The 24,595-nt window shown below is 33.3% G+C and overlaps 1 protein-coding gene across 1 annotated transcript in view; it reads left to right on the forward strand.

Moving 5' to 3' along the window:
- The first annotated feature begins 217 nt into the window (after nt 1-217).
- LOC121374746 (histone demethylase UTY-like) overlaps nt 218-24,595 on the forward strand; it is a 134,341-nt gene continuing 109,963 nt past the window's right edge. Inside the window, exons 1-5 of the mRNA XM_041501857.1 lie at nt 218-393; nt 4,661-4,727; nt 5,585-5,726; nt 6,665-6,714; nt 10,314-10,372. Of these exons, the coding sequence (XP_041357791.1) occupies nt 326-393; nt 4,661-4,727; nt 5,585-5,726; nt 6,665-6,714; nt 10,314-10,372 (386 nt within the window). The 5' untranslated portion in view covers nt 218-325. The remainder of the gene's footprint in view (nt 394-4,660; nt 4,728-5,584; nt 5,727-6,664; nt 6,715-10,313; nt 10,373-24,595) is intronic.

A 24,595-nucleotide genomic window follows, 5' to 3' on the forward strand; every position in this document is an offset into this window, starting at 1 on the left:
TTTCAAAAGAGAATTCCATTGTTCGTTCTTTCGTTCATATATTTGGTTCCGTTTTCGTTTATATCCCTTGGCCAGATTCCGTTTTCGCTAGCTTAATTAGCTAGGTTTTTAGAAAAACTGAGGCTTAGCCAAGGGATTATGCTACCGCAACAGTAATAGGTGCGTTTCCTAAAGAGCTTATTTTTGATTGGTCGATCTGTTGCGTTCGGCCGGAACTGGTGGGAAATGAATTTGCGTTGGTCAAAACCCCTTTTTATTTTTGATAAAACTAAATAACAAATCAACGTATTTATAATATAATTAGCAAGCAGAAAGCATTCAAAACATGGCAACTGAAAATATCAGCGCCAGTCTCTCTGATGATGAAAAACAGCAGCTTGCAGGTTTTGATAGGTAACGCATCATTACTGTGTCTGAGCTGGGGCCCTTTAAGGGTTGCTTGAAATAGTCAAAATATAAAATTGGTCATGATCAAAACTAGCCGTTTGAGAGCTAGACAGACTTTTGGGGAAAGGGAAGGACTTGGCAAAACTACTGAATGTTCCAGCATTCAGTTCATTCAGGCTTAGGTTTAGGGTTGAGGTTAGTGATAGTATTAGCATGCATGCTGGAACATTCGGAAGTCTCCCTAACCCTAACTCTATATATGACAAGTATTTATAATGTTCTTTATATGTGCCAGAGGAAGGTCGTACCTGGGAAATACATCTGAACATTCCATCATGCATGTTAATACTATCACTAATCCTAAATCTAAGCCTGAATGAACTGAATGCTGGAACATTCAAAAGTCTTGCCAACTTTTGAATGGTTATGATCACTCTCTGCTGTTGGATAACTATAGCAGTAACACAGAATTGTTGCCGACCGTGTAGCCAAAGTTTCCCAGTCTATATTAGTCTAATAAAACAATAACCCTTAATATCATTATACGTTGATCATTTTCGATTTTGCTGATAACAGATATTTGACATATTAATCACTAATACACACACTACAAAAAGAAACCCGTCGGCAGCTACATATTTAACCAGAACATTATTGAAAGGGGCATCATTGGAATGTATTTTATTTCACGTACCATAACTGAAAAATGTGGAATACCAGGCAGGCCTCTGAGAATTAAAACTTTGTGTAAACCATTTATGGGTTCCGCATAAACATTTAATTTTTACATAACCCATTATGACCATGTTACATTGTAAATGATGTCATAAATTCAATGTGCGGGGAAAAAAAGGTTCCGCAAAATTATGTACATATGCGAGCGATGTGTGAACAAAACCATCGCTCTTACAATTTTCAGAGGCCTGAACACTCCTTTCCTTTATATCGTATTCTTGTTTTTGTTGTTAACTGAACACAGTTTGGGATGTCGATTATACTTGTTTGCCTAGTACACACTAAATACATGTAGTTCTTTCCCTTTATATCGTATTCTTGTTTTTGTTGTTAACTGAACACAGTTTGGGATGTCGATTATACTTGTTTGCCTAGTACACACTAAATACATGTAGTTCTTTCCCTTTATATTGTATTCTTGTTTTTGTTGTTAACTGAACACAGTTTGGGATGTCGATGGTACTAGTTTGCCTAGTACACACTAAATACATGTAGTTCAGTGTTCGAGATTAAAAAATTGGGGCTGTATCCAAGTTGGATACTAATATTTCAAAATCTGGTATCCCACCTGAGAATTTAGTATCCCACTTAAAAATGAAATTCATAAATAACATCGTAACAAACTTGGGCGGCACTGTTCTCATTAAGCCGCAATCGACATCACGGAATTCGTGAAATTCACAATCAAAAGGAATCGGCAAAACAATTTGCTGCATCTATTTTTGAGTAATGCTGACAAATTAATTTCTAGCAGTAATCTACAAGTGTTTCTGACATTACTAATGATAAACCTACCTGTATCAATTTCTGCAGATTTGGAATCAATACCCCAAATAAAATTTGAAGGGGGAAAACATCCAACAAAAACAATAGCGACGTAGTAGTTCTCAGTCTATTGCTACATCGCTATTTCTCCAGTGTAGCATTAGACTGGGTACGAGTTGGGGGAGATATTGTTACGACATAGCATTGGACTGGGTACGAGCTCGAAAATACTGTTAATTAACTTCACCAGTGAATGACGACTTTCATTGTTTCAGCAAAAAATAATAACGCAGGATTAATAAAACAAAAAAATACATTATATGGTATCCCGGTGGGATACTGGGTTCTTGAAGTCTGGTATCCAAAATTAAATTCTGGTATCCCCGGGATATCGGGATACCGTTAGTCTCGTACACTGTAGTTCCTTCCCTTTATATCGTATTCTTGTTTTTGTTGTTAACTGAACACAGTTTGGGATGTCGATGGTACTAGTTTGGCTAGTACACACTAAATACATGTACATAATGTAGTTCCTTCCCTTTATATCGTATTCTTGTTTTTGTTGTTAACTGAACACAGTTTGGGATGTCGATGGTACTAGTTTGCCTAGTACACACTAAATACATGTACATGATGTAGTTCCTTCCCTTTATATCGTATTCTTGTTTTTGTTGTTAACTGAACACAGTTTGGGATGTCGATTATACTTGTTTGCCTAGTACACACTAAATACATGTAGTTCTTTCCCTTTATATTGTATTCTTGTTTTTGTTGTTAACTGAACACAGTTTGGGATGTCGATGGTACTAGTTTGCCAAGTACACACTAAATACGTGTAGTTCTAAACAAATACATGACATACGTTCGTTTCTAACACTGTCTGATCACATAACTACTTATTTTAGGAGTGTTTATCAGACCTCAGTGTGAAAACAAAATGTTGCTGTTCTTTGTTTTTTATTGCCCTAAATTTACATTTAAATTTTTTTTAAATCCCTACTTTTCAATCTTGTTTATTTCTTAAAATTGCCATATGCAGGCTCAAAATTGTACAATTGCCGTCAGTGAGCCATTTCATCCACAACCGTTTTTAACAAAATTGCCATGGATGACAAATTCTTAAGTCTCAGCTTTGACATGACCAATGAATTGTGTCAAAGGTTCTGGAGTCTTATCTCGGCCTAGACATTAATAGTGTTTAACATGCAGACTCGTGTCCATTCACAGGACTCTAGTACCCATACAAGGAAGTGCAATCTCATTTAATTATATTTTTAACGTCATTTTTCCATATGCTTGCCACCGGTTACATTATAGGGCAGGGGTACAGAAATGGAAAATATTTAACTAGGCCGCTGGACCAGGACCAACTAAATTATACTAGCCTGCCAGAATTTCTACAGAACAATATTTTATTAACAATATTATAATATACAGGGTCTTCCCTTCAAATGAAATATATAGATATATTGACAAAACATTATTAACAGCACTTGGTAAGTAATCAACATCACATATCAAACAAAATCAAAAAGACAGATAGACTGTCAGGCAGGTAGTTCCATTTTTTAAATCATCCGTATAAATTTTTATTTGCATTTGGCGAGCGGGCGAGTACTTTCTGCAGCCCTGTAGAGATAAGACACATAGATGGAAAAGAAAAGTTGACTATGTGGAATGCAAGACAATGCAGTGATTTGGCATTTATGGAATTAAGATGCATAATGCTATTTTACTTTATTCCTTAATCTCATCATCATCTAGTGTAAGTGTCGGGTACTCGGGTCTGGGTCAAGTTTGACCCTCAAGTACTCTAGTCCAACAGCTTGGACTCGTGGAGGCCACTACACTGACTCTTCTTTCACTAGCCATTAGCAGCTACACATAAAAGATAACCACTGTCTTCAACAGACGGCTCAGATAGCTGAGGTTTGTACCCACAATCTGAACCCTCCATTGAATATAAACTTAAATTTAATAAGTTAGCATGAATCAGGGTTTTAGCTGGACCCACAAAATTATTAACAATTTGTCTAACTTGATCAGAAGATTTGTAGCGACCACGTCCCCAGTATATGGAACAGTCTAAAACCATTCGGAATGCCTCGGCCGGTTTTGATTATGTATTAGGAAAACCTCGAACACGTAAATGTATTCGTAGGTTCAATCGGAACACATCGGCCATGTCCATCTTTACTACTAAATCCATTTATTTACAATCAGAACAAATCGTCACATTCCGCTACGCTATGTTTCGCAGAAAGATTTTGTTTACGAGCCTGAGGTTTTCCGAAGTTACATTGTGTTGAACGTTTTCGTTTCTTACGGAATATACCGAGTCTACTACACCAAACACCCAATCGTCACCACGAACGATGTCAACTTAGATTGCTGTCAGCTTAGTGTATTTTTTCATTTTTTGTCATACAGCCATAAAAGCACCTTATTCATTCCAAGACCGAGCCTTGGTAAAACATTCCAGATGTTTGATTGTGTGGGTCCCGTGACAACATAATAATTATATTTTAATTACAACAGTTTGTAATAAAACTAAAACAAGTTCTGTTTCCTTCTTTTGTGTTGTTATTATTGTTTGTATGATATGATATAACATGTTTTTAAAGTGCAATTAAGTAATTTTTGTTTTTTTACGAAATTCAGTCGCAGGCCATTCAAAAGTTGTAAGGGTGAGTCAAAGTGTTGCTGTGAGTGGTCTGATTGGCCAGTCAAAAAAAAATTCCAAGTGCATACCCAGATTATTTTCTTTTTTCAGCCAGCTGTTCGGGTTTTTAAAGTTGGACATTGCACAAGATGCTCCGAAAAAAATAGTTTTGGAAAAGGTTTGTTACAAATTGAATTTTTTTTTTTTTTTAATATATATATCAAATGTGTACATTTGTAGCTTTAAATACATTTGTAGTAAAAAAAATAGTTTTTAGTGAAACCTTATTCATTTAATTATGTATGGCTAATTTACTAGATAATGATACACCAGGCCTAGACTTACTTAGGGTTTAATCTGGACATCATAAATTTAATAGCAATTTGGCAAATTAAAAAAACTATTTACATGGTGCTAAATAATCTAGCTATACACTTATAAATGACATGGTTTTCAAATGAAGTTTGTTGGCATATTTAAAATGCCATATAATCTCCAAATTCAATTTTAAATTGCGTTTGGCGATTTAGTAAATGACAGCTTAACCCTTTTAACAAATTTTTAAATGTGTAACCTAAGATAAAAACATAAAAGTAGCTGTAATCTCTCTTTTTAGAATCAAATGCATTTCCTGTACATGTATATTATGTATGATACGGCAAACAGCTACAAACATTATCAAATAAAAATAGTCGTACGTAGTCCAGTGGTAAAGTGCTCGCCTGAAGCGCGGTCAGTCTGGGGTCGATCCCCATCAGTGGGCCCATTGGACTATATCTCATTCCAGCCAGTACACTACGACTGGTATATCAAAGGCCGTAGTATGTGTTATCCTTTCTTTGGGATGGTGCATATACACTGTAAAAGATCCCTTGCTGTACTAATGGAAAAATGTAGTGGGTTTCCTCTCTAAAACTATGTCAGATTTACAGTTTACATCCAGTAGTCAATGATTAATAAATTAATGTACTCTAATTGTGTTGTTTTTACAGATTTACTAAACTAGAGATTGTATTTATTTGTTTTTGATGTCAGGGTGTGAAGTACTATGAGCAGCTGTTAAAGGAGCATGCTAAAGAGACGGGGGAAGACGATGACGTCAAAGGGAAGCAACTAGACCCCGCCGTCTACTGCCATCTCGGACACCTGCACCTGCTGCTGGAAGATTATCCAAAAGGTAACATGGTTCCTACGCAACCTGCAAATCCTCAAATGTCCTGGACATTTTGTCATTTTAAAATCCTGGCCTGCAATGTTCTGGAAAAAGCCTGGAATGTCATGGAAAAAGCTTTAAATTTTATGAACCCAGTACGCTCTCATTACATTTCACTCAGTACCTACCAGTCTTAACCATAATGACTTGCTTAACTACTGTACTGCCATCAAAGCAAGTTTTTTTTTTAAATTATCTCCCTTTGATGGGATTTCTGTTTGGTTTGGTTTCTCTTCATACCATGGGATATGTTAATTGATTATTGCATACATGTGTTGGTTAATTTGTTCCTAGTAGGCCTATGAATAAACTTGTTCAAATTTTGACAATGTTGATTTTAAATTAAATATCTTTTTAGAAAACACTTTGGTACTGATGTACCGTAGGCTATTGATTTTAATGGTTTATTAGAAGTTCAATATTTTACTCAATAAGATCTTAATGCTTACATTATTTACATTTTACTCTGTTTTGAGTTTTTTAAAGGTGTTTTAGTTGGGTAGTCAAGATAATTAGAAATTTAAATCTCATTGGGTGCCGCAGGTTTTTGGGGGTTTTATCTGTTCTGAACACAACACAAGGTCTTTTTTTGTCTTTTTGTCTTTTTTAACTATTTGAGTTGTGTTTGTAATTAGTATGAAAGAAACTGAACATTATATTTGTATTTCGAATTATTTGAGTTGTGTTTGTAATTATGATTGTTTAAAAGTAATTATAAAATTTTCAAACATTTTGTTTACAAGTGTAATTGATAGCAATCACAAATTTAGTATAAACTTATTGATTTTGTGTGTGTGTGTACATTAACAAAAGCATCAAAACAAGAGAGAAACGGTTGTTATAAACTTCAATATCAAATGTTCCATTTTCACTGCTTGTTTCGCTGTTTTCCTCTCCCGCAGCTCTGTCAGCCTATCAGAAGTTCTACAACCTGCAGCATGACTCGTGGAAGGTCAGTAGTCATTTAGTAAATAGTAAAGCGGCAGTCTCGCACCTCATCCTGTAATATACAGTCGAATCCACTTAATTGCATATTGGTTTATAGCATAAATTGGTTATTTGCATATTATTCTGTTGCACAGAACCTTTTAGCATTAAACCAATACAAATTATATTGCATAATTGAATAGGTTTATAGAGACAAGTATCATTTAGTAAATATGGCGGTCTCACACCTCATCCTGTAATATTGGTTGTTTAATACTTTCCATGAGATTGCCTGACTAAGCATCGGTCTTTAGTACTGAAATTTAGGCAGTCATTAAAGCCTTGGAAGAAATAAAGGATTCTAGTGCATCCAAATTTATTATTTTTACCGACTCACTTTCATGTCTCCAAGCTTTGCGCAATATGAAGCTGGAACATCCCTTAATTGGGATGGTGATACGAAAGTGTGTCTTTTTATCCAGTGCCAGTAAACATATTGTATTTTGTTAGGTGCCAAGCCATGTTGGCATTAGGGGTAATGAAAAGGCAGATTCTGCTGCCAAGTCTGCTTTGGATTTGCCTCATGCCAGGGTTGGTGTGCCGTATACTGATTAAACAAATTTATCTTTTCAACTTGGCAACATGATTGGGACGGTGCGGTTATTCATGCTATCAAGCCAGTCTTGGGAGAGTGGCAGTCCTCCTATAGACAGTGCAGGAAGGATGAAATAGTCTGGTGTCGTGCTCGCATTGGTCATACTTACTTAACCCATTCATTTATTTTGAAGACAGATCCTCCACCTCAGTGTGAGCACTGTCAGTGTACTCTGACAGTTGCACCACATTTTGGTGGAGTGTACTTATCTTTTAAAGAAACTCGAAAGGATATATTTGGACAAAGAACTGTGATGGATTTCGATTCCATCCAGAACTTTTATTGCAATTTCTTCGAGATACTGACTTTTATTCTAAATTTTAATTTGATATATCTGTGATATTTGTATTTTTGCACAGTTCTTTACACTGTGTTTTAATTTAACTCTTGAATTTTTATATTGATGTTGATCATCACATTGTTTTTGCATTTACCATAGTTTAACACCCAATAGCCGATGTATTTTTCGTGCTGAGGTGTCGTTAAACATTCATTCATTCTATAGGTTGTTAATGCGAAATACGAACACGTTAGGATATTTTTCTTTTGTGTAAATCTCTTACCCGAAGAGGCGAGATATACGACAATGGCAAAGCATTTGCTTGATGTGCAGTCGGTGTGAGGTCGATCCCAGTCGGAGGGCCCATTGCACTATTTCTCATTCTGGCCATTGCACCACGACTGGTATATCAAAGACTATGGTATGTGCTATCCTGTCTGTGTGATGATGCATATAAAAGATCCCTTGCTTATAATGGAAAAATGTAGTGGGTTTTCACTCTAAGACTATATGTCAAAATTACAAAATGGTTCCCATCCAATAGCTGTTGATTAATAAATCAATGTGCTCTAGTGGTGTCGTTAAACAAAACAAACTTTAACTCTTACCCGAAGCTGATCCAGATAGCAAAAGTTAGGATGTTCAGAGTTGTTAAAGTGTCTGAAATCCTGTTTGAAGATGATACACAGGTAGAAAATCTATTGCAGATAGTTACTAAATGAAATCAAAGAATGACACATTACAGGAAGGTAGTGGTCTTCCAATTACCCATTATAATTGAAAATGGATCTGGTTGTCTTTATCAATGTGGTGATCAATTACGGACATTAACAATCTATTATGTGGGAAAATAGAAACTGTAATTGTTCCTCCAGTTCAGGTGATGCCGTTGATGTATTTTTAATATATTGGGCTTGTGGTTTATTTTCCTGATTACATAAGGAAAACAGATATTAAATAGTTGTTAAATGTAAAATTAGTTCTAAGTTTGTAATGTCTACACAAGTGACAACGACAGAAAGAAATGTTTGGGTATGGTGCTATGGAATTGAATGCAACCACAGTCAACAGGGGGTATGGAAGGCCTCCCCAAGAAAGAAAATGGGTTATGTTTAGGGTTAGGGTTAAGAAAATCATACAGTAATGATATAGAGTAATTAATTTTGTCAAAAGGTTAACTTAAAAGAAAAAAATTGCAAAACATTTTGGCTATGGCGCCATACCCATTTTACCCTCTGGCAGAAACCCTGATATGTGTTCCAGGTTTCATCCTTTAAAAAATAGGGTATGTAGGATTTTTTTTTTTTAATCGAATGAAGCCGAGAAACCATAATCAGCTGAGGTGTTCCGAATCTAGTTTGCTAATTGCAGATAATGAGGGATCATGATTTAAAAACAATTATTTACATATATATATTTATTTTTTTTGCTTCATAAATTATCAAGGTCACTAAATAAAATTAGGGTGGGCCAGGGAACATGTTAGTATCGCATCGCAAGTTTCAGAGATTGCTACACAATTTCAGAAAATTAAACAGTAGTTGCTAATCAATTTTTAGTTGACTAAAAATATCGCTAGTCTAGATTTTGAAAATAAATTGTTCCCTGTAAGTCAGGAAACTGGAAACACACATTATTTTTTCTTAGGCCTAGGTGAATGGTATTCAAATCCTTCTTATTTCCATATATAATTCTAACCGACTGTGTAATCGAAAGTTGATCGTTTGGTGCATACCAATTATGATTGATGATCGATGATGAAATTCCAACACTACAGGAAGGTCTATTCCAAATGTTTAAATGTTACCAATCAGTGTTCGAAATAAGCACTTGTCCGTTTGTCCTGACAAGTGAAAATCTGCTCGGACAAGTAAAATGTACCTCAATGTTTGTCCAGTGGACAAGTAAAAATGTTCAATACAGTTTAATTTTGAGTAATTAAAAATGTGGTCCTTGTACTTGAATAAAACATAACATTTATTTGGACAAGTGAAAATATTGGTGGACAAGTACATTTCTAGACTTATTTTTCCGGTGGATTAGTGAAAAATTCAGCTTATTTCTATCACTGCCAATATACCAGGGTTTGTAGTTTTAAACTTAGTAGGGCTGCTACATATGTATATACATACATACATCGTTCATATTTCTTGTTTTGAATATAGTATCATGAAAACGTTTTTCTCTTTTTTTCAGTTTAATAGAGCTTTATTGATTTTTTATATTTACTGACATCTGCTTGATACATAAAACTTGCTGTACTGTTGGTTAAGCTAGCCTTTAAATTCAAGAGGCGGGTGGGTAGCCCAGTGGTAAAGCATTCACTTGATGCGCTGTCTGTCCAGGATCGACCCGCGTCGATGGACCCATTGGGCTATTTCTCGTTCGAGCCAGTGCTTCACAACTTGTGTAACAAAGGCTGTGGTATGTACTATCCTGTCTGTGGGATTGTGCTTATAAAAGATCACTTGCTGTTAATTGAAAAGAGTAGCCCATGAAGTGGTTACAGCAGGTTTCCTCCCTCAATATCAGCATTGTCCATAACCATAAGTCCGGTGCCATTTAACCGTAAATAAAATGTGTTGAGTGCATTGCTAATTAAAACATTCCTTCCTTCAAATGTGCTATCGGTGATCAGTCTAGAAGTGGTATTAACACTCCGTAATATTTGGTAATTCATATTTTTCAGAATTCGCCGTTCCTCTATGGACTTGGCCTGGTCTATTTCCACTACAACGCCTACAACTGGTGAGTACTACAACATTTTATTTTTACCGGAATGGCATCAGATTTTCAGACAGGAACATTTTTTTAGATTGAGCCAGAATTCTGCATTTTAAACCATCGGTACCATGATTCTGGCTTTCTGCTGTTTGTCTGCTGTTTTCCACATTCTTCGTTTACAACTTAAAATATGGTTTTGGCTGATACTTGTAGACATTCTGAATGGCAGACCTCCATGTTATACCAATGTGCAGCCCTAACCCTAGGGCCAATCTCAGTACCAGACCACCATCTTCTTTTTTTTCGTATTCCACTTCAGGATTTCTGCCGGAGGGTAAAACAGGTATGGTGCCATACCCAAATTTCTTTGCAGATTTTTTTTAAAGTTTAAAATTAACGTTTTGACAAAATTAATGATCATTAATGTATGATTTTCTTAACCCTAACCCTAAACCTAATCCATTTTCTTTCTGTGGGAGACCCTGTTGACTGGTTGCATTCATTTCCATAGCGCCATACCCACGAATTTCTTTCTGACAGAAACACTGCACATTCATCTCTGGATTTGTTCCATGTAACTTGTGTTTCTGAAAATGCAGTAAAATGTCGGTCATAGTCACTGGTTAACTGAGGGATTTTTTTCGGTGGAGCAAAAAAATTAAATGTGTTGAGTTGAGAATTATCAAACATTGTACAAAAAATATATATATATATTTATTATATACATAGCAATGAAATATATAGATCTACAGAAACCATAAAAGTGATATCCGGTGAAAAGTCATATTTTCACTGTATTTTAGGTACAGTGAAAATATAGAAATCATATTTAATTTTTTGTGTAAGTTCATAATTAAATTATCTCCCTTTGTCTCATTTCTTCATATTTATATTTGATGATTACCAATGCATCTGATCGTATTTGAAAAATAAAAAATGTAATTTAAACAACTGTACCTATTTGAAAAAGGATATGAAGTGTAATTACAATAAAATATCTAAAACGAATTAAATATGAAGCTAAATAATGATGACACAATGTACTGTCATTGAGTATAAATGTAAGAATTTAACAGCATTTGATTGGATATGTTTTTTTAGGAGGGTTTTTTTTTTTGAGGATCGCTCTGTCAGGTATGTTTGCACAGCAGTATTATTAAATAAATGTTAATTAAATAAAGATAATTTTTGTTCAAATTTCTTTTAAAAAGTCTATGGTTAAGTATGTTTTGCTGAAAAAATTATATCGGAAGAAATATATCATGGCATTACGTGTTTTCGATAGGATAAGCAAAATATATTAACTAAAAGCGAAAGATATTGTCAAAAATTAGGAAAGATGTATATAATAAATAGTACATTTCATGGTGTTTTTTCTAATACAATTTTTATGTCAACTTGTGATGTGTGAAAACCATATTTTCACTCATTGCTTCTCAATTTAATATAGCCTATATATATAATTTGAAATAGCCTCTATATATTGGAGCAAGAGCATTCTTAATTTGTATACTGGTTTAATGCCATGAAATAGACATGATCAATAATCTATACATGTAGGTCACAATCAAGATGTCAGATTTAGAAATCCAGTTATTTTTACTCTACTGATCAGTGCCTGGTGATGAGTATATCTGTTTTTTTCTTTCATCCTTAACTTTTTCATTCTCCATGGCATAATTTTTTTTTGCTGTGTATTGTATTAGAATTTTTGTTTCAAGGCATGGTTTTTTTTTGGCCATTGACATATCTTAATTGCAGGAGTTGGGCAAGTAAGGAGGGTGACTATGGCAATTGCTGTTAGTGCTGTGATGAAATTCGAACCTTGTCTCTTTGAAGAGCTAACTCTTTCTGGGGGCATAAACTGTTGCTGAAGAATACTTACACGGAGTTTGCAACAGTTGTATCTGTTTCCGACTAAAGCTGTATCCTAACCGGCCTTGAGCTATTATTTTAGAAATCATTGATTTCAGTTGCAGTATCCTAACTGCACACGTGCAACGCGACATATGTCGGGTCACGCACATGCAGTTAGGATGCGGCAGTGGAAATCAATGATTTCTAAAATAATCGCTTGCGTCCGGTTAGGATAGAGCTTAACAGAGCTTTTTGGTGGCTAAATTTAGATATTAAATACATTTTCTTGTTTAGAATACCAGTGTGTGTTAATCCAGTGTGTTTGCGGTTGTATGCTAATGTCTGTAGCTGTCACGTTTCTTCTTACTTCATAATACAATGCAAGCCTTGAATTTGGGGATTTGTTTCAGGATTCCGCCAGAATCACCCACATGATTTACTATGTACCAGGGCCCCATTTTGTGATGTGATCTTAGCAGTAAGGTGATCTTAAGTGCATAACTATCATACGCACTTAAGAGGATCTTAGCACTAAGATCGCTTCGTAAAACAGGACCCAGGTAGATTTTTGTGTATTCCATCTCATAATTCTACACTTCGACCCAAAATCAGAGATTGAATCACAAGTGCTAAATTCACAGCCTGCATTTTTTTCATATGTAATTCTGGTTTGAGTTACTACAAACATTAGGACGACAACAAACACTTTGAAGAGGATAATATCTTTAATATGTAATTAAGAATTGTCTGTTATTTCTTTTATGTTCATCAGGGTAGGAAAAACAAAATCATCCGCAAAGTGTGAATCGGCAAAGCCCTTCACACATAAGTTTGCAGAAGAATTTGGGGGTTCATAACCAGATGAATGTAACAGAAATAGCAGACAATTGTTATAATAAAATTTAAAACATAGTAATAATGACACTAAAATATACATATTTTATTTTGAATCATTTTATGGTTCTAAATACTAGAGCCCAATAAAATAAAGTACCAATAGAAAGAAACGTCACCAGGTATGACGTTCCCCGACAACGTTATATTTAAGATCATCAAGAAATGAATAAACTCCTGTTGCTATGGCTTGACCAGTGGGATGACGTTATGTCGTAATAAATAATGGAAATTTAATTATTTTTAGTTGTTAAAAAAGGATCTGTTAGTCATTGGTAACAAACTATTGATAGTTCCTTAAACAGCTGCATGTAGCTAAATACACACAAAAAAGATAATATTTTTTTATTATTACCCATATGGGCAAAGAGAAGTGGAGGTGGGGAAGATATTTCCCTAGGGAAAGAAACACACACACCCATGTCTTCCCCTTGATACATTTTGATGTCATAATCAGTACTTCATTATCGGCTTTGACGTCACAACTGTTAAACAACAATTAATCAACAACAAATAACCGTAACTATTTTTTTTATCCGTGTCAACAACTTATGTCATCAGTGATACGTACGTCACAGCTATGATGTAACGCTGTCTGTTGTTCTCAACTTGCAAACATTAGAGGGGGAAATAATACACTCGGAAGTATTAACGTGTCTTAAAAATATGAAAAATGATAAAGAGTCCTGGTTCGGATGGGTTTACTGTCGAATTTTTCAAATTTTTCTGGATAGATCTTGGTAATTTTATTGTTCAATCTATCAATTACAGTTATGCTAAGAACGAAATGTCTAATGTTCAAAAATTAGGAATCATAACATGTATCCCAAAACCAAACAAACCTAAAGAATTTCTAAAAAAAACTGGCGACCAATAACTCTACTAAACTGTACATATAAACTGGCTTCAGGTTGTATTGCAAATCGAATAAAAAGGGTTCTTGATAAAATAATAGACTCAGACCAAACAGGCTTTATTAAAGGAAGGTACATTGGTGAAAACATTAGATTAATTTATGATATTATGCATTATACCGAAGAACAAGATATCCCTGGTTTACTATTATTAATCGATTTCGAAAAAGCTTTTGATTCAATATCTTGGTCATTTATCAATAAAGCCTTAGACATTTTTAACTTCAAAACATCAATGAAAGCCTGGATTAAAACACTATATAGTAACTCGGGATCTAGAGTAATTCAGAATGGATTTCTTTCAGAGCCATTTAAACTAGAAAGGGGCTGTAGACAAGGCGATCCTTTGTCTCCTTATATATTTATTTTATGTGCTGAAATCCTCGCTATCATAGTTAAAAACTCCAATAATATAAAAGGTATCACTATAGATGGTGAAAAATATTTAATATCGCAGTATGCAGACGACACAAGTTTTATTTTAGACGGCTCTCCTGAGGGTGTTCTATCTATCCTAGATTATTATGCACAAATATCTGGCCTAAAAATTAACACCAAATCAAAAGCTATTTGGATAGGTAGTAAGAAATTTTCAAATGAAGTTTACCATCACACTCGATGGAAACTAGAATGGGGCAGTACACAGTTTAACCTTCTCGGTATTAACTTTTCCATTAACCTAGAAGAAATTATTGATTTAAATTATAATCCCAAGATTATTGAAATACAAAAATTAATGAAGCTATGGTCTATCAGAAAACTTACTGTTTTAGGAAGAATTACAGTCCTGAAAACGTTAATAGTTCCTAATCTAACATACCTACTGAAAACATTACCAAATCCAAGCGAACGTTTGCTAAAACATATAAATACATTATTTTTCCAATTTATTTGGAATAGCGGCCGTGAACAACTTAAAAGAAACTTAATAACGCAAGACTATAAAAATGGTGGCATCAAAATGATAAACATAAATAATTTTATGACCGCTTTGAAAAGTTCGTGGATCCGACGGATATTTTTAAATAACCCAAAATGGACCATTTTGTTCTAAGCTTCTACAAATATATCAATGCGTGATTTAATTATATATGGCGACCATTTTCTATACTGTAAAAAAAGTTCAATAAAAAATACATTTTGGAGAGACACATTGGTTAGTTGGTTGAGGATACAAGAAAAACAAATTCCAGTAAACGTAGATGATATTCTCCAGATCAATATTTGGTTCAACAGTAAAATATGTACAGATAAAAAGCCATTTATACTAAAACGATATATTTCAAAAGGTATTGTCTTTATTAACGATTTGTTGAAAGAACAAGGAGACTTTCTAACATATGAACAGTTCATAGAGAAATACGACATAATTACCAATTTTCTGGAATATGCTTCATTGGTCAGTGCTATAAAATCATTCATTTACAACCTAGATAATTTAAATGAAGACGTTTTTATAGCATTACAAAATCCTGTTCTTCCATATAACTTAAAGGTTTTGTTCAAAGATCAGAAAGGTTGCAAACATATATATGGTTTGAGTAACCACCATTCCAAAATTACAAATAAAATATTCTAAAGAAGGATATATCTATGATATATATGATTGGGAAAAATATTACATTCTACCCTTTAGATCTGTCAAAAGCACAACATTATCTTGGTTTCAGTATAAAATCATACACCGAATTCTTACAACTAAAAAATTTCTAAATATGATTAATTATATTGATTCCAATGCCTGTAGTTTTTGCAACAAATCACCTGAAACCATACAACACCTTCTATTTGAATGTAGTTTAGTACATTCTCTGTGGGAAGCAATAGAAGAATGGATAAGAAATGAAACTGGAATTAATATCACTCTAAGCAGAGACAATGTTATGTTAGGCATGATCAACAACGAAAAAGGTGATTTTGTAAATTGGCTGACTATCAACATAAAATATTATATTTACAGTATGAAAATACAAAAAAGAAATTTACATGTCAATGCCGCGAAAAATATTCTACAAAATAATTTTGAAATAGAAAAATATATTTATTACAAAAATTGCAACTATGAAGCATTTCATAAGCAATGGACACCCTATAAAACACACTTTGAAAGAATATTTTAATTAAAAATAATGCTTTGAAAGTTCACTTGGAAATAGAGTACTAATTAAAATGTCATTCTCTAATACTCTCTCAATATCCCCACAACTTCTTTATACTTATCTACTGCTGTTGCACCCTCTCTCTCTCTCTCGCTCTCGCTCTCTCTCTCTTTTTCTCTCTCCCTTTCCGTCTTATAAATACCACAGAAAGCATTAACATATTTCAATAGCATATTTTGTTTAGATACTATTGTTTAAATATGTACTTTGTAAGGCAGTGACCACGGCTCCCCAACCTGTTCACTGTCTATGTTCTGGGGGCAATAAATCTTTAAAAAAAACCAAAAAAAACTTGCAAACTTGTTTTCAATAACAGTATCGTTTGAAAATCTTCCATAAAATGATAAAGATTGATAATGGGTAATAAATAGAATACCCAACTCACTACTCAGCAGTACTGTTTGTTTTTTTGTGTTGTTTTTTTGTTTGTGTTTGTTTGTTTTTTTTTTTTTTTTTTTTTTTTTTTTTTTTTTGTTTTTTAAATATTTATTTTCCCCAGTCCATTCTGACCATGTCAAGGTTCGGGAGCCTTGAATTCATGGCCTTACATCAAAGTAATATAATTTATATACAAGTACATACATCTAATTTATTGTATAATAATGTTATAAAGTCATATATAACAATTTGATACATAAATGCATTTGTAATGTTTCTGTATAAATTAAAGATTGGTTAAAAAACTAAACAAATTGCTATGACACATATAATGGAAAGGACTGGGAAATATAGGAGAAGAAGAAAGAAGATATAAATGGTTAAAACACATAATAATAATAAATTGATAAATAAATAAATAAGCAAACAAACAAACAAAACAAAACAAAAAATAAATAAATAAACAAATAAATAAAATACATAAATAAATAAATGTATTGGGGGGGGTGGGGTAAATCTATACTAGCGCGAAACGAAAAAGACCTGGAATTCGAAACAAGCTATTGTTAGGAAATATGTTTCAGTCAAAGAGATTAAGCCATGGTTGGTGTCCATTGTTGATTAAAAATTTCGTAATTGCAATTCTTATATGAAATAAATCTTTCTATTTCAAACTTGTTTCGCAAAATGTTTTTAACTCCATTGATATTTAATATTTGTTTCTGTACTTTCATACAGTAGATATAATATTTAATGTTGATAATCAACCAATTTACAAAGTTGCTATTTTTCGTTATTGATCATACCAAACATAATATCTTGACTAAAAATAATGTCAATTCCTGTTTCAGTCAATATCCATTCTCGTATTGATTCCCAAATGTGGTTAACCTTGTTACAGTCAAAGAAAAGATGTAACGTTTCACATGAAGCTTTGCAGAAGTCGCAAGCATTAGAATCCACGTAATGTATCATATACAAAAATGTATTAGTAGTTAAGATTCTGTGTACTATTCTATACTGAAACCATGATAATGTTGTGTCTTTTATACATCGAAAAGGAATAACATAATACTTTTCCCATTTCTTTGTATCATACATGTATCCTTCATTTGCATATTTCAATTGTGCTTTTGGAATGACAGTTTGTGAATTTAACCTTTAGACTACTGGATTAATTTTTAACAAAAACCACGTTGAGTGGGTACAAGTTTATAATTTTTACTCACATATATTCACTTAAATGTTTTATAAATACATGAAATAAAGTTCATATATGAATCAATAAGTATTATTTTCGTGTCTTTTTTTGTAATTTTTATTATTTTAGATCGGCTAATGGTGATTAAAATTAGGCAAAAAATCGAAAAAGTTGCGTTTACTTACGGGCATTTGTGGCCAGTATTTATGTCCATTATTGCCTATAACAGTGGTTTTCTGACCAGAATATTTTTTTAAACCCGAACTACAATTCATATTGCAATATTTGGTAATTTTCGTTGTTGGTAAAACGATCAAATTTATTATCAAATTAGCTGTCACAATCAGCTATCGATCCCTGAAAATGACAGCGACGTGCCGCCATTGTTGTCAAGCGAAAATACTTGCCGAAAACCAATTTTTTTTTGAAAAGATCAAAACAAAAGCCACCATTTTGAAAAAAATTCTTTTTTCTTTAATTATATTTCCATATATCATCCACACTTTGTGGGTTTTGAACTTTTTGTATATCTATCCAGCTGGACAGTGTTTCTCTCCAAAACCTATTGCGAATATGTTCTATTTTGCGCGTTAGGAAATAATCACCTTGTTTAATCATGTCTGTTAACAATATGTTTGTAACTGACTTAAACAAAGTGATCCACTTTGAGTTATTTAAAACATTCTTTGAATCCATGTCCATTTCAATGCTGTTATAAAATTATTTATGTTTATCATTTTAATACCACCCCTTTCATAATCTTGCGTTATTAAATTTCGTTTCAATTTTTCAGTTTTACTCTGCCAGATAAATTAAAAAAATAATGTATTTATATGTTTTATCAGAATTTATTTGAATTCGGTAAAGCTATTAATAGGTGAGTTAACTTTGGCATTATTAACGTTTTCAATACTGATATTCTTCCTAAAACTGTCAATCTTCTGCAAGACCATACTCTCATAAATTTGTGTACTTCTGATATTTTTTAATCATAATTCAGTTCGATTATATGTTCCATGTTCACTGAAAAGTTGATACCAAGCAGGTTAAAATGAGTTTGACCCCATTCTAACTTCCATCTCGTATGATGGAATACATCCTTAGAAAACTTTTTCGTTCCTATCCAAATAACTTTAGATTTGGAAAAGTTTATTTTTAGGCCTGATATATATGCATAGTAGTCTAAAACCGAAAGTGTATTGTACAGGAACTCTGGAGAACCATCAAGAATGAAACGTGTATAATCTGCATATTGTGAAATTAAATATTGTTCACCATCTATACTGATACCATTGATATTACTCGAGTTTCTTATTATAATTGCAAGTATTTCAGCACATAAAATAAATATATACGGTGATAAAGGATCACCTTGTCTACAACCTCTTTCTAATTTAAAAGATTCAGATAAAAATCCATTTTGTATGACACTAGAGAGGGAGTTATTGTAAAACGTTTTTATCCAGTTTTTAATAGATGATTTGAAATTAAATATATCTAACACTTTATATATAAAGGACCAAGATAAAGAATCGAAGGCTTTTTCAAAGTCGATTAATAACAGCAATCCAGGAATATCCTGTTCTTCAGTGTATGACATGATGTCATAAATTAATCTAATATTTTCTCCAATATATCTTCCATTTATGAAACCAGTTTGGTCTTGATCTATCAATTTGTCCAAAACACTTTTAATTCTGTTTGCAATACACCCCGATGCCATTTTATAAGTACAGTTTAAAAGAGTTAAAATTCGCCAATTTTGTAAGAATTCTTTTGGTTTATTTGGTTTTGGGATACATGTTATAATGCCTAGCTTTTGTACATAAGACATTTCTTTAATGGTATAGCTATAATTAATAGATCTAACTACATAATGTCCTATATCGATACAAAAGAATTTAAAGAATGCGGCTGTAAATCCATCCGATCCGGGGCTCTTGTCATTTTTCATTGTTTTAAGAAATGCTAAAACTTCAGAATATTTTATTTCACCTTCTAATTCTTCAGCTTCTTCATCAGTTAGTTTATTGAAACTAAAGTGAGATAGTTTTTCAATAATGTCATCACCATTTTGCCAAGATGGTGCAGAGTAAAGATTTTGGTAAAACGTCTTTGTTTCTTTTAAGATATCTTTCTGATCCGTAACCTCTGTTTCACTGTCCAACTTAATTTTTGATATTAATTTGCTAAAATAATTCCGAGATTCTAAATTGCAGAAATACTTAGTTGGCTTTTCGCCCTCTTCTATCCACTTTGACCGTGACCTAATATAATGACCTTTGAGTTTTTCTTTTCGCAATTCTAATAATTCAGACTTTTTACTTTCGATTTTTTCCCAGTCAATTGTATTTTCATTCTCCTCTAAAGATTTAATTTCATCGCATATATTTTGTTCTAATTCGGTACTTTTTTTCTTCTTATATACAGAAAAAGATATACTTTCGCCTCTTATTTCCATAAGTAATGTTTCTAAGAAGAGTTGATTATTTATCATAAGGTGTATTTCTTCTATCTTTGGATATTGAATCTATATTGTCCAAATTATACACTGGTACAGCATATTGGCGGGTTACTTTTATAATGGTTTCTTTAACTAATTTAACATATTCTTTGTTTAAAAGCAAAGAGTTATTGAATTCCACAGCCCTTTACCTCTTACTATTTGACTTATGTTTATCCTTAAAACTACTCCTGCATGATCCAAACGGTAACTATTTTCAATTGTTACTTTTTCCACCATTAACATAAGATTATTGGATATTAAGAAGAAATCCAATCTAGCTTGTTTTAAAGGTGTTTTCTTCTTCCATGTATATCTACGGAGATTAGGGTATAATTCTCTAAATGGGTCTTTTAAATCAAATGCTTCCATGTTTTCGATAAATTTTTTCCGGCATTTTGGATGATTTACGTGTTTATAGTTTTTTGTATCCAGATCTTGATTTAGTACTAAATTAAAATCTCCACAAATTATATATTTTTCATTTTGGAATTCTTCAATACAATCTAAAATATATTGATAAAAATTATCGTTATCTGCATTTGGTCCAGTTCGGCAGTACAGTTTATCTTGAACATCAATTCACTCGTGCAAGATAAACTCGTCAGTACTGTTTATCTTGCACGAGTGAATTGATGTTCAGGATAAACGGTTTTGCCTCGTAGCTCGTGAGTATTCTCTAGCTGATGTCTAAGTAAGCTGTAATTCAATTACATAGCAAACTATTGATAGCAAGTGTGGGGTGGTGAGGGATGTAGCTCAGTGGTATGTTTTTTCCCATCCCAACCAGCTGCTCCATGACTGATACATGTATGTACTGTTCCGCCCCGTCCTGGGCAAAATGTTTTTAAAAATCACTTACTGCTTTTTTGGTAACTAGTATCACTCTGTTGACCATCTATCTAGCCAGTGCACCATGTGGCCATGGTATGTACTATCCTGTCTGTGGGATGGTGCATATTAAAGATCCCTTGCTAATAATGGAAAAATGTAGTGGGTTTCTTCTGTAAGACTAGATGTCAAAATTAACAAATGTTTAACATCCAGTAGTCGATGATTAATGAATCATTGTGCTCTAGTGTCGTTAAACAAAACAAACAAACCTTTTTTTCTATTGACCAATTGTTGATATAACTGCATGTTGCTGTTAACGAATTAAATATGAAGCTAAATAATGATGACACAATGTACCGTATATTTTTGCCTATAAGTCAAAAAAATTTCATCCAAAAATTATTTTCTAACTTGGGGGGTCGACTTATAAGAGAGTGAAAAATTTCACCCAAAAATATTACCATTTTGGGGATTATTTTACAAGTTTTATTGTTGAAGTATGCCCTGTATTTATACTCAAATATGTTAATTTGACACATTTATTGTTTTATAACTTTTTTTTTTTGGCATTATAATGGTTTTGGTTATTTGAAAAGGCATGCGATCTCACTCACATGCCAAGACAACAGTCCATTTAGTTAAAATAACAGTCATCACTAATAGCAAAAATATAAACAATACTAACTACATGTGGCCTGAGTTTATTTTGAAATCTGGTCACTGGCATTAATGGTTGTTCAAACAATGTTTTGTCGGTGATTAACTACATGAATATTACTGAGCGCTCCCTTAAAATAGATTGATCTCTGCAGTTCACTAGAGCAATAGGGACACATATCATTTGGTACAAAAACCAGTGTACTTTCCAGAGTTATCCTCCTTACATGTATTAATATGGCAGCAAAACATGTGATTAACCGATGATACATGTACTTTCAGTTTTATTGTAGTGATCTGTTGTCAGTGTTTATAAATAAAGTTGTTGTCTTTGCACAAAACCATGCTGTACAGTGCCATACGGTAACAGTCAGGTTAAGTACATTTTGCTGACAAAATTCTATCTTAAAAAGTATATCATGGCATTACATGTTTTCGATAGGATAAGCGAAATATATTAACTAAAAGCGAAAGATATTGACAAAAATTAGGAAATATGTATATAATAAATGGTACATTTCATGGTGTTTTTTCGAATACAATTTTTATGTCAACTCATGATTTGTGAAAACCATATTTTCACTCATTGCTTCTTAATTTAATATAGCCTATATATATAATTTGAAATAGCCTCTATATATTGGAGCAAGAGCATTCTTAATTTGTATTCTGGTTTAATGCCATGAAATAGACATGATCAATAATCTATACATGTAGGTCACAACAAAGATGTCAGATTTAGAAATCCAAATATTTCTACTATACTGATTAGTGCCTGGTAACTTTTTCATTCTCCATGGTATAATTTTTTCTTCTTCTGTGTATTGTATATTTAATATGTAATTAAGAATTGTCTGTTATTTCTTATACGTTCATCAGGGTAAGAAAAAAAAAATCATCTGCAAACTTATGCATGAAGGGCCTTGCTTTGGGTTCATAACCAGATGAATGTAACAGAAATAGCAGACAATTGTTATAATGAAATTTAAAACATAGTAATAATGACATTAAAATATACATATTTTATTTTGAATCATTTTATGGTTCTAAATAATAGACCTCAATAAGATAAAGTACCAATAGAAAGAGACGTCACCGGGTATGGCGTTCCCCGACAACGTTATATTTACGATCATTGAGAAATGAATAAACTCCTGTTGCTATGGCTTGACCAGTGGGATGACGTTATGTCGTAATAAATAATGGAAATTTAATTATTTTTAGTTGTTAAAAAAGGATCTGTTAGTCATTGGTAACAAACTAATGATAGTTCCTTAAACAGCTGCATGTAGCTAAATACACAAACAAATTAGAATATTTTTTAGTATTACCCATATGGGCAAAGAGAAGTGGAGGTGGGGAAGATATTTCCCTAGGGAAAGAAACACACACACACACACACACACCCATGTCTTCCCCTTGATACGTTTTGATGTCATAATCAGTACTCCATTATCGGCTTTGACGTCACAACTGTTAAACAACAACAATTAATCAACAACAAATAACCGTAACTATTTTTTTTATCCATGTCAACAACTTATGTCATCAGTGATACGTACGTCACAGCTATGATGTAATGCTGTCTGTTGTTCTCAACTTGCAAACATTAGAGGGGGAAATAATACACTCGGAAGTATTAACGTGTCTTAAAAATATGAAAAATGATAAAAGAGTCCTGGTTCGGATGGGTTTACTGTCGAATTTTTCAAATTTTTCTGGATAGATCTTGGTCATTTTATTGTTCAATCTAGAGAAGTGGAGGTGGGGAAGATATTTCTCTGGGCAAAGAAAGAACCCCCCCCCCCCCCCCCCCCCACACCCCACACCCCCAAATGTCTTCCCCTTGATACATTTTGATGTCATAATTGTGCTTCATTATCCACTTTGACGTCACAACTTAATCAACAACAAATAACCGTAACTATTTTTTTTATCCATGTCAACAACTTATGTCATCAGTGATACGTACGTCACAGCTATGATGTAACGCTGTCTGTTGTTCTCAACTTGCAAACTTGTTTTCCATAACAGTATCGTTTGAAAATCTCCCATAAAATGATAAATATTGATAATGGGTAATAAATAGAATACGCAACTCGCTACTCAGCAATACTGTTTATCTTGCACTCGTGAATTGATGTTTAAGATGAACGGTTTTGCCTCGTAGCTCGTTGAGTATTCTCTAGCTGATGTCTAAGTAAGCTGTAATTCAGTTACATAGCAAACTATTGATAGCAAGTGTCGGGTGGTGAGGGATGTAGCTCAATGGTATGTTTTTTCCCATCCCAACCAGCTGCTCCATGACTGATACATGTATGTACTGTTCCGCCCCGTCCTGGGCAAAATGTTTTTAAAAATCACTTACTGCTTTTTTGGTAACTAGTATCACTCTGTTGACCATCTATCTAGCCAGTGCACCATGTGGCCATGGTATGTACTATCCTGTCTGTGGGATGGTGCATATTAAAGATCCCTTGCTAATAATGGAAAAATGTAGTGGGTTTCTTCTGTAAGACTAGATGTCAAAATTAACAAATGTTTAACATCCAGTAGTCGATGATTAATGAATCATTGTGCTCTAGTGTCGTTAAACAAAACAAACAAACCTTTTTTTCTATTGACCAATTGTTGATATAACTGCATGTTGCCATAATTTAAAATGTGCTGAGGCGTCTTTAAACGTGTAATGGGGCCGGATTTAGCTCAGTGGGTAGAGTGATCAGTGTTCTCGCTGCTCCATTTAAGCGGGGCGGCCTGCCCCGCTATTACATTTTGCCGCCCTCCTTTATTTTCTGGGACCCTCTTTATTTTACAGCACCCTACTATATTTCCAAATGTACACTTTTT

The sequence above is a fragment of the Gigantopelta aegis genome, chromosome 1 (genome assembly GCF_016097555.1).
Source record: "Gigantopelta aegis isolate Gae_Host chromosome 1, Gae_host_genome, whole genome shotgun sequence".
NCBI lineage: Eukaryota > Metazoa > Mollusca > Gastropoda > Neomphalida > Peltospiridae > Gigantopelta > Gigantopelta aegis.